The sequence below is a fragment of the Olea europaea genome, chromosome 1, assembly GCF_002742605.1.
Source record: "Olea europaea var. sylvestris chromosome 1, O_europaea_v1, whole genome shotgun sequence".
Classification (NCBI taxonomy): domain Eukaryota; kingdom Viridiplantae; phylum Streptophyta; class Magnoliopsida; order Lamiales; family Oleaceae; genus Olea; species Olea europaea.
The window spans coordinates 15525256-15538982 of NC_036237.1; the positions used below are offsets into that span (position 1 = coordinate 15525256).

At 33.8% G+C, this 13727-nt stretch overlaps 1 protein-coding gene across 1 annotated transcript; it reads left to right on the forward strand.

The window, feature by feature from the left end:
- Nucleotides 1–283: 283 nt before the first annotated feature.
- LOC111395421 (ADP-ribosylation factor 2) lies at nucleotides 284–13504 on the forward strand. The gene is made up of 7 exons (XM_023021404.1): nucleotides 284–415; nucleotides 10855–11023; nucleotides 11185–11255; nucleotides 11501–11620; nucleotides 12320–12438; nucleotides 13043–13124; nucleotides 13244–13504. Exons 2-7 carry the CDS (start codon nucleotides 10876–10878, stop codon nucleotides 13247–13249), a joined length of 546 nt encoding a protein of 181 aa, XP_022877172.1. The 5' UTR covers nucleotides 284–415; nucleotides 10855–10875; the 3' UTR covers nucleotides 13250–13504.
- The last annotated feature ends 223 nt before the right edge of the window (nucleotides 13505–13727 follow it).

Sequence of the window (13727 nt, forward strand, 5' to 3'; positions counted from 1 at the left end):
GCTTACATACACTGGAAAGATAGAAGAATATTTTGTTTAACTTTTATATTAGTTATTTATTTTGATTATATAAAAATATGAGAGATAAATGTCTTTTTGGCCATCATAACAAATATTTTAGACTAAAATCGTCTCTATAAATAAGACGCAAAATTGAACAGAGGGTTGATGATATATCTATATATATTTTTTAAATAGCTGAGAACGTAAGTGTAAAAATAAGAAAAACTTATTATTATTATTGTAATGTGTAGGTAATAAAAATGTTGTGGAATATATTTACCTGCTAGTCAATTGTGCACAATAATAAATTTCTCATTCAGCCAAAGACGTTTAATTTCCTTTTCTCCTGCGATAGTCACTTATAATCTCAGGCAAGCACCGTCTCTAACGTTTCACCAGATCTGTCTCTCAGGTACAATTCACCTCAATTATATGTGGCCTTGTATACTGCATACATATATTTGCACCTCAGACAAATTTGTGATGTGATTTTCTTCTTTGGATGTATTTTTTTGGCGGAAATTAGTGTTTCGATTCGAAATTTTGTTGTTTTCGGGTTGAGATACCTGGTGATCGATGTGCGGCTTTTCTTTCTTTCTTTTTTTTTCTTTTTTTAAAATTTTTTTAATTTTAATGTTGAATTATGATTTTTTTTTTGGAATTCAGATATGTAAAATAATGAGATTCTCTATTCGGTTTGAGCTAATATTTGGCGGATTTAAGGTTGTGATATTGAAATTTGTGCATTTTTGTTTCGTGTTCTGATCTGATCTGAAGATTTCTTCATCTAGTTTTTTGTATTCATATATCCATGTAACTGTTAAATTTTAAAAAACTAATTCCAGAATGTACAATTGGAATTTTATTTTATTTTATTTTATTTTTCTTGGATCTATATGATTTGGTTCAATTTTATTTGAAAATGGTTTATAATGTTATTAATTACGAATTCCAGGCATCTTCCCGATGTTATTTGGTTGCAACGCTGTCATTGCCTCTACACGTGATTGAATATCATGTATATACTATGGATTGATTTCATATGAGAATCACATGCATATGAAATTAACTAGTGGCCAATGCCAATGGACATGATTTGACCTCATGGTTTGAAAATAGTTAGTGCTTGTTTGTGCCCCATTATTTGTGAGTAATGTATTGTGGAAGTGTTTGATGTTGAAATGCGTGGTAAAAAAAGAAGGAAAAGTATTTGATTTACGTGTAATATTATTTCAATGAAGAATGTGTGGTTGAAAGTAGAAAAAATAATGTGGTAGAATGTGGAAAAATGGTAGACAAACAAAGCCTTAATTGCTTGAGGCGATGTAATGATGCTTGACGTGTATACTGTTATTCATCAACGTGCAGTTACATTTAAATTCACGTGTATCTACAGAGTTTTTTGGTATGATATGCATGTAATGTTATTCAATGTATATGTATAAAACAATGTTTTTGATTCAGCTTCGAGATGGCTCCTCTCATCAGGGTATTGTGACATCAATAGAACCAAATGAAGGTACTTTTGTGCTACACTCCCAAACAACCAAGGTGTTGCACTCTATTTGGTGGCAAGAGTCATATATAGATATTTCTTTGGCAAGCATGCTTACATGCATAGAGGATTGCTCCGGTTCAGTAAAAAGGATGTTTATTCTTGCACAAAATTTGAGGAATTTACGTTGCATTACGTCTTTTAAGACTAGAGTAGCATAAGACATTAATTTTAATCCTGAGGGGTAGCTCAATGGTCAGGCTATTGAGATGAGTACCGGGTTGTAAACTTTCGGACCCTGTGGAATTAGTCGAGGTGCGCGTGAACTGACCCAGATACCCATAGTTATCAAAAAAATAAAAAATAAAATAAAATAAACATTAATTTCATTTCTCCTATGACCCTTTCTTTCTCAAGTTAATTGAAAGATTAGCGTAGCTGAACCTGATTTTGCTTGCATTACAGAAGGATAAATTAAGGCCTGTTCATCTTGTTGATGTTCCTGGACATTCCCGTCTTCGACCTAAACAAGATGACTTCTTGCCTCAAGCAGCGGCAATTGTTTTTGTGGTGGATGCTGTGGAAGTTTTGCCAAATTGCCGTGCTGCTTCAGAGTACATACTATCTGTACCTTGATTCAAGCATGCATGTGCACATATACAACCTCTCTACACCCCACGTGAGTACAGATACTTAACGCATTGACTCTAACTCTCTTGTTTATTTTGTGCTAAAGGTACCATATGATATTTTGACTAAGGCAAATGTAGTGAAGGAAAAGATTCCACTATTACTCCTTTGCAACAAGGTGGATAAAGTTACTGCACACAAAAAGGGTTTTATCAGAAAACGGCTGGAAAAGGAAACGTGAGGAGCATTTTATACACGATTTTGCTTTCGGTAATTAAATTGTCACCTCTTCCATACATACAATCCATTTTGATACAGTTAGTTTCTAGCTTTGTTGCCGATTATATTTCACAAAAAATGAAGATTTTTATTTTTCATAGTGTAATAGATATTCCAACATAAAAAGGTTACTACGAGCATTCATAGATAGAATGACGAATGCAACCATATTTAATTTATAGAATGAGGCTAGTGCTAGGAGGAATAGGATGGGTCATTGTGTTTTTAGTGATATTAGGCACATTAGAAGTAATAGGATGCCGAGTGCTAACAAGGAGATTAGAGAAAGGTGGAAAAGGTACTTTAACGGAAGAAAAACAAGCCAAATTGTTACAAGGGAAAAAATATAACAGTAGGGAAAGATGAAAATGAAAAAGTAACATCTTTTCTCCATTGCAGAATTATTGAATCTTTTGAGGTACAAGAAAAACAGAGGTTGAAGATGATTTTCTATGACATGAAAAATCAGGTTGGACTAAGTGGAGGGTTTGATTTTGGATTCTTTGTAATCACAGCTACAAGATTGTAAGGAAAATTTTATAGGGGAACGATATGATCAGTAATGATATATAAGGATGCAGCTCAGCAAGAAGTAATACATGAATTTAATAGGCATGTGAAACAATAACGTCAAAATATACGTTTTTTAAGAAATGGAAAAGGATAAAATTAGAACTAGTCACATTTGTGAACTCTTCATTTAGAGGCATTATATCATCAAGTGAGTTCTTATGGGAACACTAACATGGATTGATATAAAATGAAAGGATGACCATCTGAATGGGAAAAGAAGTTTCATAAGGAGCTTCTTTGGCTAAGCTTAAAAAAGTTACTTATGAATAAATGCTTTATTAATTTGTTTAATAAAGTAGAAATAACTTAGTTATTAACCTTGGAAACAAAAAGGTAACTATTACTTTTATGCTTTAGACGATCTTAGTCATGTTGTTGATTTCAGAAATCAAATTTGATGGTTGACATTAGATTTCATCTGATCTTCTTCGTATCTCATACTTTTCAACCATTTGTATGGCATTATTCTCATCCCGTTGTAAATGAATTTTAAGTTACCTTACACAATATGCTGTTATTCAATGATTAAGTGTTGGCTAATGTACTCGAAACAAAAAGGTAACTATTACTTTTATGCTTTAGACGATCTTAGTCATGTTGTTGATTTCAGAAATCAAATTTGATGGTTGACATTAGATTTCATCTGATCTTCTTCGTATCTCATACTTTTCAACCATTTGTATGGCATTATTCTCATCCCGTTGTAAATGAATTTTAAGTTACCTTACACAATATGCTGTTATTCAATGATTAAGTGTTGGCTAATGTACTAGTATACCGATTATCACTGTTAATCCTAACTCCGTAAATTGAATTGCTGCCTGCTCTTTTCATTTAGTGATAAGCTTCGCATATCAAGAACCACACTATCTACAGCAGACATTGCTAATGAGAATACACTCGGGGTACCTGGAGAAGCCTTTGGGTTTTCTCAGTGCCATAATAAAGTAACAATTGCAGAAGCATCCGGTTTGACAGGTGACATATCTCAGTTGGAGCAATTTATCAGAGAACATGTAAAGCCTTGATAGCATATGCAGGGCTTTGGGAAGTTATGATTTGTTTTATTAAGAGATACTAAATTGCTAACCTCATGGAATGCACCGATTGACATGTTTGGTAACCAAGCTATTGTACTGATCTGTGTGTGGGAGGCAAAGGAACCGGAAAAGAAAACCGAGAGGCTCTCAAATGTATTTTATCATCTTCATCATTTAATTCAATACATTCTTGAAAACCCATTAGATTCTTCTTCTATTATCCACCCGTGTTCTCTTTGCAAAAACCAGCTTGTATGTGCTCAAGGCTTTGATTGTATCTATAAATGGAGAAAGACTGAAATTGATATAAAGCTGAGATACTTGAAAGTTATAACACAATTGATTATTAACTTATTCAACTTCTTCCTGACAAATTGAACCATTCAATTCATGGATTGTGATGAGAAATATTCTTGAAATTTCATGAAATAAAGTTACATTGTCTGAAGAAACTGATGCCATGCCTTGGGAACTGAATCTCCATCACGAGCACTATTCTGTAACACCCTAAACTCTCTACAACATAAGAACACATCCATCGTGATCTGAATTGAAATTCCCCAGATGTTTTATGATAACCTTTGAATTAATTCAGTAGATTGGGCAGATACTAACAACACGTGCCCTGGAAACTGAAGACCCTTGGATTAAAAAAAAAAAAAAAAATGCTGCCAAAAAACTAACTGGAAAACGGCCTCCAACGGTCACTTTTAATGTACCATGCGACTACATGGTGGTTTACCTTGTGATCGTCCCCAAATTCTCGGGTCGCATGGACCAAAATTTGGGTCTCCATTTTGTTTTGTTCATTCCATTTCATACACATGTTTATTGACTTTGAACAACATATTTCCATCAGTCGTTGCTCGATTTAAATATGCAGTCTAGAATAAACGAATCCACATTGAGAAATACATAACGACATCTCAAAACAACTAAGGTAGTGTGTGATTGCTCCACTTTTTCCATGGAAAATTGAATTCCATTTTCTAACTTTTGGTTGTTTGATTGTCCAAAATTTTCCATAGAATTAAAATTCTCACTTTTTTGCCACATCAGCATTTTCCATGAAATCATAGAATGGGAATTCTCACCAAAATGGTGAGAATTGGAATTCCCAATTACTGTAACGATTTTTTAATTTTTTAATCTTTTTTTTGGCAATGGAAATAAATTCTAAGAATTATTGTAAACAAATATTTTCATTTTACTGACAATTTTCATATAAAACAAAGCCAAACGAACATCAAAAGATAAATAATTTTATTTATTATTTTTTTTGTTGACAATGGAAACAAATTTCATACTCAAAACCATTACTTTCCAGCCACATAATCACAATTGATTCAAACATAGGGCAAATTGACTTCTATGATTAATCATCTAGAAACTAATTAAAAGTGACGTGTTTTCTTTAATTAGTAAATTCCGCACATAAGGTCAAACTAATAAGTAATCAAGAACGTAAACTTGGTAACTTTAAAAGTTGAAGCAGGTATTAGGACGTTTCGAATTCTCACACCATTAACTAGCTATGTAGTGGGTAGTGGTTCTCAAGGAAATCAACCACCCCCATTTCCTTCACATGAGAGGATTCTAAGAGTGTCCACTTCTCCATTGTGACGCTGTTGTCGTAAAGGTTGTGGAGGCTCGCAATAGTTTAAAGCGGATGTTAGTGGATAACAACAGGCATAGCCTCTTCGTTGGCCCTAGCGATTGTTACCCTAGCACTACTTACATTCGACCCAGATGCCATTGAAAGATAAGGTGGAAATGGTAGGGAAAATGTCTCATAAGAAATTACCCAAGTCAAAGGAATTTATAGAAATATGATATCGCCGAAGAACACAGATTGAGTAAAGAGTCTAGGAAATACTCGAGAGTTTGAAAATTTTCACAAAAGTAAAGATCAAGATAATTGCAAGCTTTTAACTTATATATAAGGGATAGAAGAATCACACCCGTTGGATAAAAATCTAATCCATCTGAAGCGTCCATTCTTGGTTACATTTGAGGCGTTGAATTTGAACGGTTTCTTTTGTCAATGCCTTAGATTGATGCGTGTTCTTCACCTATGTGCCTCAGTGCGTCAACCCCAAAACACTGCAACGTGGTCATCATTGCGAATTAAATGTAATAGCCATGCGTGTATCGAAAGTCATAATGCCTTGGCTATTTTTTCTTGGTAACCTGCAAAAACATCAAATCATTGGCACCATTATCAATGTCACTTCTATCAAAACAAAGGAGCCTCGACAATTTGACAATTCGGCACATTCTTGCTTCGGCTCCAATAAATTTCAACTTCTATTGAAAAGAGAAATTTCAACAATTTAGCACTGCATAAGAGTAGGACGACATACAAGAACCAAGTTAACTTTAAATTCCAATCATAATATAAATTTCTATAGTTGGACTTCGGGAATATGTGTTTGTCAAAAATTTAACCGTGACAGAAAAACTAGCCCAAAATATAATACTTAATAATGAAATTCACGAATGATATAAATAACCATATTTGGACTCGGGGGATTATTATTACACCTTGCCAAGAAGGCTCCATATGACCGACCCCCTGAAGCCCTTGGCCACGTAGATTATTGGAGTCTATAATTCGAAGCGCCGAAGCTATAATTACCTAAGTGTTTTCGTGTTTATGATGAAACTCCGAAGTCTCCCTGTCGAAGCAATGAAGTTCAACAAAGGTTAAAGTCGAAACTCAAATGATGACCCCCACGTGAAGATCTTGAATCTATGTATGATCCTTTTGGAATAATTGATAGGACCTTTGGAATGAGTGGAATGTCTAAAGTCATGTCAGTTTATGTTGTAGGATGGCTGCCATCCGTGGGAGCATTAAATGCATAACAGGCTAGTAAGTTTGAATTAATGTCTAAGATCCGATGCTTCGATTCACGAGATGAAGCCACGTGTATATTCATCCATTGGGCATCATTCCATGTGTAACACTATAAATACTCCCTCTATGTATCATTGGAAAGGGATAATGCAACCAAAACTACTTGACGCTACCCTTTTTCTTCTCATTTTACCTATTTTCATACACTTGTTTGCTTGAGTTAAGATTATCTAGCTTTAGTCGAGTTGTTGACGATTGGTTAATATCATACAATCATTCTCAAAATATATTGCTAGAGCCCAAATATATTTGTCTCGTGATATTAAGTTTCTCCCACATCCAAATTCGGAGTATTATCGATTGGCATCCTGTCCATACATGTTGAAATTTGCTTACATGTACACGAGTGAGCCCTGTATCTGCTATCCACATCACTCTAATTGAAAACAAGGTCAACACAAACCATTTGTCAGTGGCCTAACTTACACATTTTATAAAGTTTGATGATCGGTCAAAAATAAATTAAGGTTCAATGGCCAAGTTGACAATAAATGCAAGTCCATTGGTGAAATTAACCTTTCTCTAAATATAATATGCAAACCTAATTACTCAAAGATTGTCAAAATGAACTCTTTTGGCCCAAGTGAATTGACTTGATCAAAATAAGTGTTTGTTTGGATTTGATTATAATCACGGTCAAAGTCAAATTTTAATTTTAAGCACTTATTTTGTAGGATTTACAATTACGACTCTTTTATCAATAACTTATTTCGATCGTATTATAATGTTAGCATCTTATAAATAAATCCAAACAAATACAAACAATTTCATAATTTATTATACATTGGAAACTTGATCTACTAGCTTCTTGCTAGAAAAATTCTAACATATCTCTCAACATATTATGCAGCGCTATAAGATTAAATTGAAGGAAACTACCAAATTTCCTAAAGCCCTTGTTTGGTACAACATTTTTGAAATTATAAACTGGTCAAATTTCATTTTTATCACATCTCATTGAGCCCACAATTTTAATCCACTTATAACTATATATTTTGTGATATCTACAATTTATAATCTGAAAATAGCTGGACCAAACAGGAGCTAAATTCACATGACGATAGTATCTTTTTGGGCTAATCATGATGATTGTTCACAAAAAAATTGGCCACCTCAAATAGTCGTAAAATCCTACATCATCAAGTATATATTGGAAGGTCCAACCCAATGATCAAGCCTTAATATCCTCAATTAGGATCTACCATGTGATCGAAGGCGCCCCTATTTACCCGAACTCGACCACCTAGGTCAAGCTTGGAAAAACCCAGGTCGAGCTAGATCATATTTTGATTGAACTCCAGCATTCGTGATTGAGCTCCACCAAAGAAGTAGAGCTCAGGTACGCTCGCCGGAGCTTCTTTCATTGAATCTCTTTATACGTATTATCCTTATTATTCTACTTCTTACGTCAGCTGGACAAGAGGGATGAAACCGTCCATCCTTCCAAGCATTAGGATTGCTTGGAAACATTGCCTGATATATCTTGGTTGGCATGAGGAAAGAACCTTCCTAATAAGAATTTGGTTGAGCAATGACTAAAGAGTGACTAAACCATATAACATCAGCTGGCGTCCTATGTGGGAACTAAGAACAAAAAGATATGGCTAGACCACGAAGAATTGTTAATCATAGAAATTTCTATATTACACTGTATTAACATGAGTCCCCAACATAGAATAGAATCACCCCTAGCCAACTAGGCACCTCTAAAGTCATGATCTTCTATCACCATCTTCTATTATTTCGTCATTCCTCGACAATGACGTATGGGCCTATTTAAGTATGGCGACTGTCTGAAGGTTATCGTCTACCCATTTTCTAGTGATGCTAGTAGACCACAAAATGAGATCCCCATAGGGGCGATTCACATTCTTAGTGTTTTAAATTGAGAAAAGATAAATAATTTTGATATTCTTGAATGATGGAGAATAAATGATAAACAATATTCAATATTATTTTTGATGGCATGTAACCTGCTAATGCCTTCGATGTCAGCTATAGCATCGAAGGCAACATTTATTGCAGATGGCAGGAATTTGTCCGACGGAAGAAGTTGGTTGAAAGAAAACATATTTGAGACTCTAATGTACTTGAATGCCTAACAATATGTTGATTACCAAATACGAGATAAGATGACTAGTGTAATTTCTGAATATTTTCAATAACTATAAAATTCATGAACTGTTTGGTGCACTAACTTTTATATTTATTACTTCATGTTGATACTTGATTGTTTTTAAAAATATTGTATCTAAACATTCATTCATGTAGCTATTAATTTCATACGTAGATAAATGAGGATTTACAAATTTATAATTTCTAATGTTTACATTTTCCTACGTTTACAATTTTCTTACGTCTTCATTATACTTGTAGTAATAAGATGAAAAGTGTGATACTCGATCAAAAAAGAACCGATAAGCGAGTGGCTCGTGCGTGTTCAACTTGTCTCGAGCCTAAATATTTTAAAACAAATTGAATCATACTCAACTCAATATATATCATTTAATACCTTTATATATACTATTCATCAACTAAATGCGAATATAACTCCCAAGTAAACAATATATAAAAATAAGAGCCTATTTGAGCTTAATTTTTTCAACAAAATGCATTTTGAAATAGTATTTTAATGAAAAAAGTGTGATTAAAAATTAAGAAAAAGATTTTAAATTTACATTTAATATTATTTTATTAAAAAATGTAAGATTAAAAATAAGATTAAAAAAATATATTTTGAAAATTATGCAAACCAAACAAGGGCTGTTACCATATTTTAAAATTAAAATTTATTGACGGATATGTGTCCACGCCTAAACAAATGAAACGTCGCCTATTTCACACTATATTTTTATTTTATTTTATTTTTCTTGGATCTATATGATTTGGTTCAATTTTATTTGAAAATGGTTTATAATGTTATTAATTACGAATTCCAGGCATCTTCCCGATGTTATTTGGTTGCAACGCTGTCATTGCCTCTACACGTGATTGAATATCATGTATATACTATGGATTGATTTCATATGAGAATCACATGCATATGAAATTAACTAGTGGCCAATGCCAATGGACATGATTTGACCTCATGGTTTGAAAATAGTTAGTGCTTGTTTGTGCCCCATTATTTGTGAGTAATGTATTGTGGAATAGTGTTTGATGTTGAAATGCGTGGTAAAAAAAGAAGGAAAAATATTTGATTTACGTGTAATATTATTTCAATGAAGAATGTGTGGTTGAAAGTAGAAAAAATAATGTGGTAGAATGTGGAAAAATGGTAGACAAACAAAGCCTTAATTGCTTGAGGCGATGTAATGATGCTTGACGTGTATACTGTTATTCATCAACGTGCAGTTACATTTAAATTCACGTGTATCTACAGAGTTTTTTGGTATGATATGCATGTAATGTTATTCAATGTATATGTATAAAACATAATTCACCAAAAAGCTTCTAGATGTAGATTCATTGGTGTATATTTGTAACATTGATGGGGGCAATGTAATTCATACAATGATGATCGTGGTAGTGTCTGTCATGTGATTCATGAGAAGCCCCTATTCTGATATTCCAATTGTATAACCAAAGGAGTTGTTTAATGGATAATTTGTACAGACCAAAAGTAAGGTTATGAAATAACTCAGTCAGATAATATGGAATAATTCATTGCATCTGTAACTATATCATTGTATTATATGATTTTTAATTGGCCTAGACTTTAATTGGACTAGACACAATTTTGTTTTTATGAATATCTAGATTGGCAAAGAAGTGGTGCAATAATGTGAACCATGGTTTCATGGCACCTGTATTTTATGTGTTGACCCAATAGATTATATGTGAATACAATAAAAAATGTGTAGCTGTAGCCTGTAGGTGTTCATGTAATGCTGATTAGGCATGATAATGTGCAGGGATCTAAAGCAAGAAGGCAAATGGGGCTGACATTCACAAAGCTGTTTAGCCGGCTTTTTGCCAAGAAGGAGATGCGTATTCTGATGGTTGGTCTGGATGCTGCTGGTAAGACCACCATTCTGTACAAGCTCAAGCTTGGAGAGATTGTCACTACCATTCCTACCATCGGTAATGCTCTGCAAATTTAACAGCTCTGTTTCTTTCAATTATTGTGTTTTTTGGATGTGGTATTCTGTGCTACAATGTACTTGTTAAAGCTGAGCCTTTTTCTCGATTATGAGCCGAATGTGCATAATTTTGATTTGTGGGGCTTTGTTATTTTTCTGCAGGTTTTAATGTTGAGACTGTCGAGTACAAGAATATTAGCTTCACGGTTTGGGATGTTGGTGGTCAGGACAAGGTAGGGAAATTTTGTATGTCTATCCCATTGTTGATCTATAACTATGCCTTTGTCAAAATACAGCAAGTTAAAATCAGGGTTCTATACTTTGGTATGATCAACTTTTCCCCTTCTCCTCTCACCTTCGGTGATCCTCACTATTGGAGCTGTACAAGCCTAGAAAGGATTCCTGTATCCTTTTATCTTGCCCTTGGTAGAGTTTCTTGAAGTAGTCATTTTAACTAATTCATCCACATTGTTTGCAGATTCGTCCATTGTGGAGGCACTACTTCCAAAACACACAGGGTCTCATATTTGTGGTGGATAGCAATGACAGGGACCGTGTTGTGGAGGCAAGAGATGAGTTGCATAGGATGTTGAATGAGGTAACAAGTTTATTTATTTATATATATTTTTAACCCTGTTTATTTTTACACTTCTAACTTCTAAGGCTTTATAATTTCTTATAAATAATATTGGGCATACAATGCTTGAAACTATTTCTTGATGAGAAATATCAGCGAAAAGTAGATGAGATATATCAGTGAAAAAATAGATGAGAATTATTAGTAAAAAAATAGAAGATCTCTTAGGCTGAGTTAGGAGATTGATTACTTTTGCAAAAAAAAAAAAAAAAAAAAAAAGAAAGAAAGAAAGAAAAATGGATCATCTTTTTCTTGATAAAACTCAATTCTTCACAGAGTAATTATTTATTAAACAAGCAATACGACTAACCTTTAAAATAAGGCCCTCTCTAAAATCATTACTAGATAATAGTAGTGACATTGGTAGTGTCCGATAAACTGCATGATAACGGTAATGATTCACATGCATGGATGTATTATGTGTCTTGTAAAGATCAAACGCATGAAATAATTCAGATGATTATGTGATAAATGTTTGGCAAAACAGTAAAAAGGAAAAAAGGAAATTTTTTATTTTTTATTTTTAATATCAAAATGGGCTGAAGTGGTGGGATATCCCAATATTCCAACTCTCGGTTCAAAAGCTTTTCCTAGTTATGCACGTAAGGTAAAAACAATATATTGACCAGTTGGCTGGAATATTTTTATTGCTTGCTTCAGGATGAGCTAAGAGATGCAGTATTACTTGTATTTGCCAACAAACAAGATCTTCCTAATGCAATGAACGCGGCTGAAATAACTGACAAGCTTGGGCTACACTCACTCAGGCAGCGTCACTGGTAAACTTCTTAATCTTCTTCCTTCATAGTCTGTTCTTGGGTGAAGCACTATAAGCCACCCAACTTATTGTGTCGTTTCACTTTGGTCATTGTACTTTCTATTGTTCCAAATTAGTCACTGAACTTCCTTTCACCTTTCAATTTAGGCCTCTGCCTACCTCCATCTGCTAAACTAATAGAAATGCTCGCATGCCAGCAGTTGTGATGACAATGTTGGTGGAGTGAAGGGGGCAGATGGGGGTTGGCAAAGAAGATTAAGATTTTTGGTTTCTTATGCACATCTTACTTTTTGTATCTGAAAAAGCACACGACGAATGCGCAACTAGTCTAACAGGACACGTTCTTGTCCAGCTGTATTATAAAAACAACGCACTAGCTGAATTTTAATGCCACATTAGCACTTCTATTAATTTAGCAGACACTGTGTCTAAACGGAAAAAAAAAATTCAAAAGTCGGCGACTAATTTGGAATAAAAAGGGTTCGGTGATAAAATTGAAACAATGCTTTAACTTAGGTGATATCGCCATATCGGTGTTTTTAAACCTCTGTCTTTGGATATACCATTTATTATTATTTTACGACTCGGTTGCTCTCTCTTCCCAGGTACATCCAGAGTACTTGTGCTACATCCGGAGAAGGGCTTTACGAGGGGCTCGATTGGCTCTCCAATAACATTGCAAACAAGGCAAGTGTACAATCATGCATTATTGTTACAGAAAGTAGTCGTCAAATATGGCTTCCAACAATTTGCTTTCAGCTTTGTGTTTTGATTTGTTCTCTCATTCTGACATTTCTCCGTTGCAGGCATAAAGCTGTATGGAATTTTTGCGAGTCAATGCTTGGAGCCACAGTCGGGTTCTTATCTGGCCTTATACCTTTAGTCCTTGTGTTTATGGATATTCATTTTTCATGTTCTCTGGTTTTGTTTAGGCCCTCTTTAAGTGATATATAACACAATGATGGTTTGTTTTATGTAATTGCAAATATTTGTCTGGGTTTATGACATATTGCTATGTTGACCTGCAATTTATGGGTATAGTTAAGTATGCATTTGTTTTTTGATAATAAGCATTCCTTTTATTAAAAGTTACGTGGTATGGCATTATTAAAAGTTATTTCTTTTCTTTTTTTTTTAAATTATTAAAAATATGTCACTTAAAATGTCACGTTGGATGATTACAACCATCGTTGACTATAAATAGCATTATTGGTATAGTAAAGTATATACTCTCCGTTCTATTTATATAGGCTGATTTTCTTTATTTTCTTATTCCAATTATATAATATT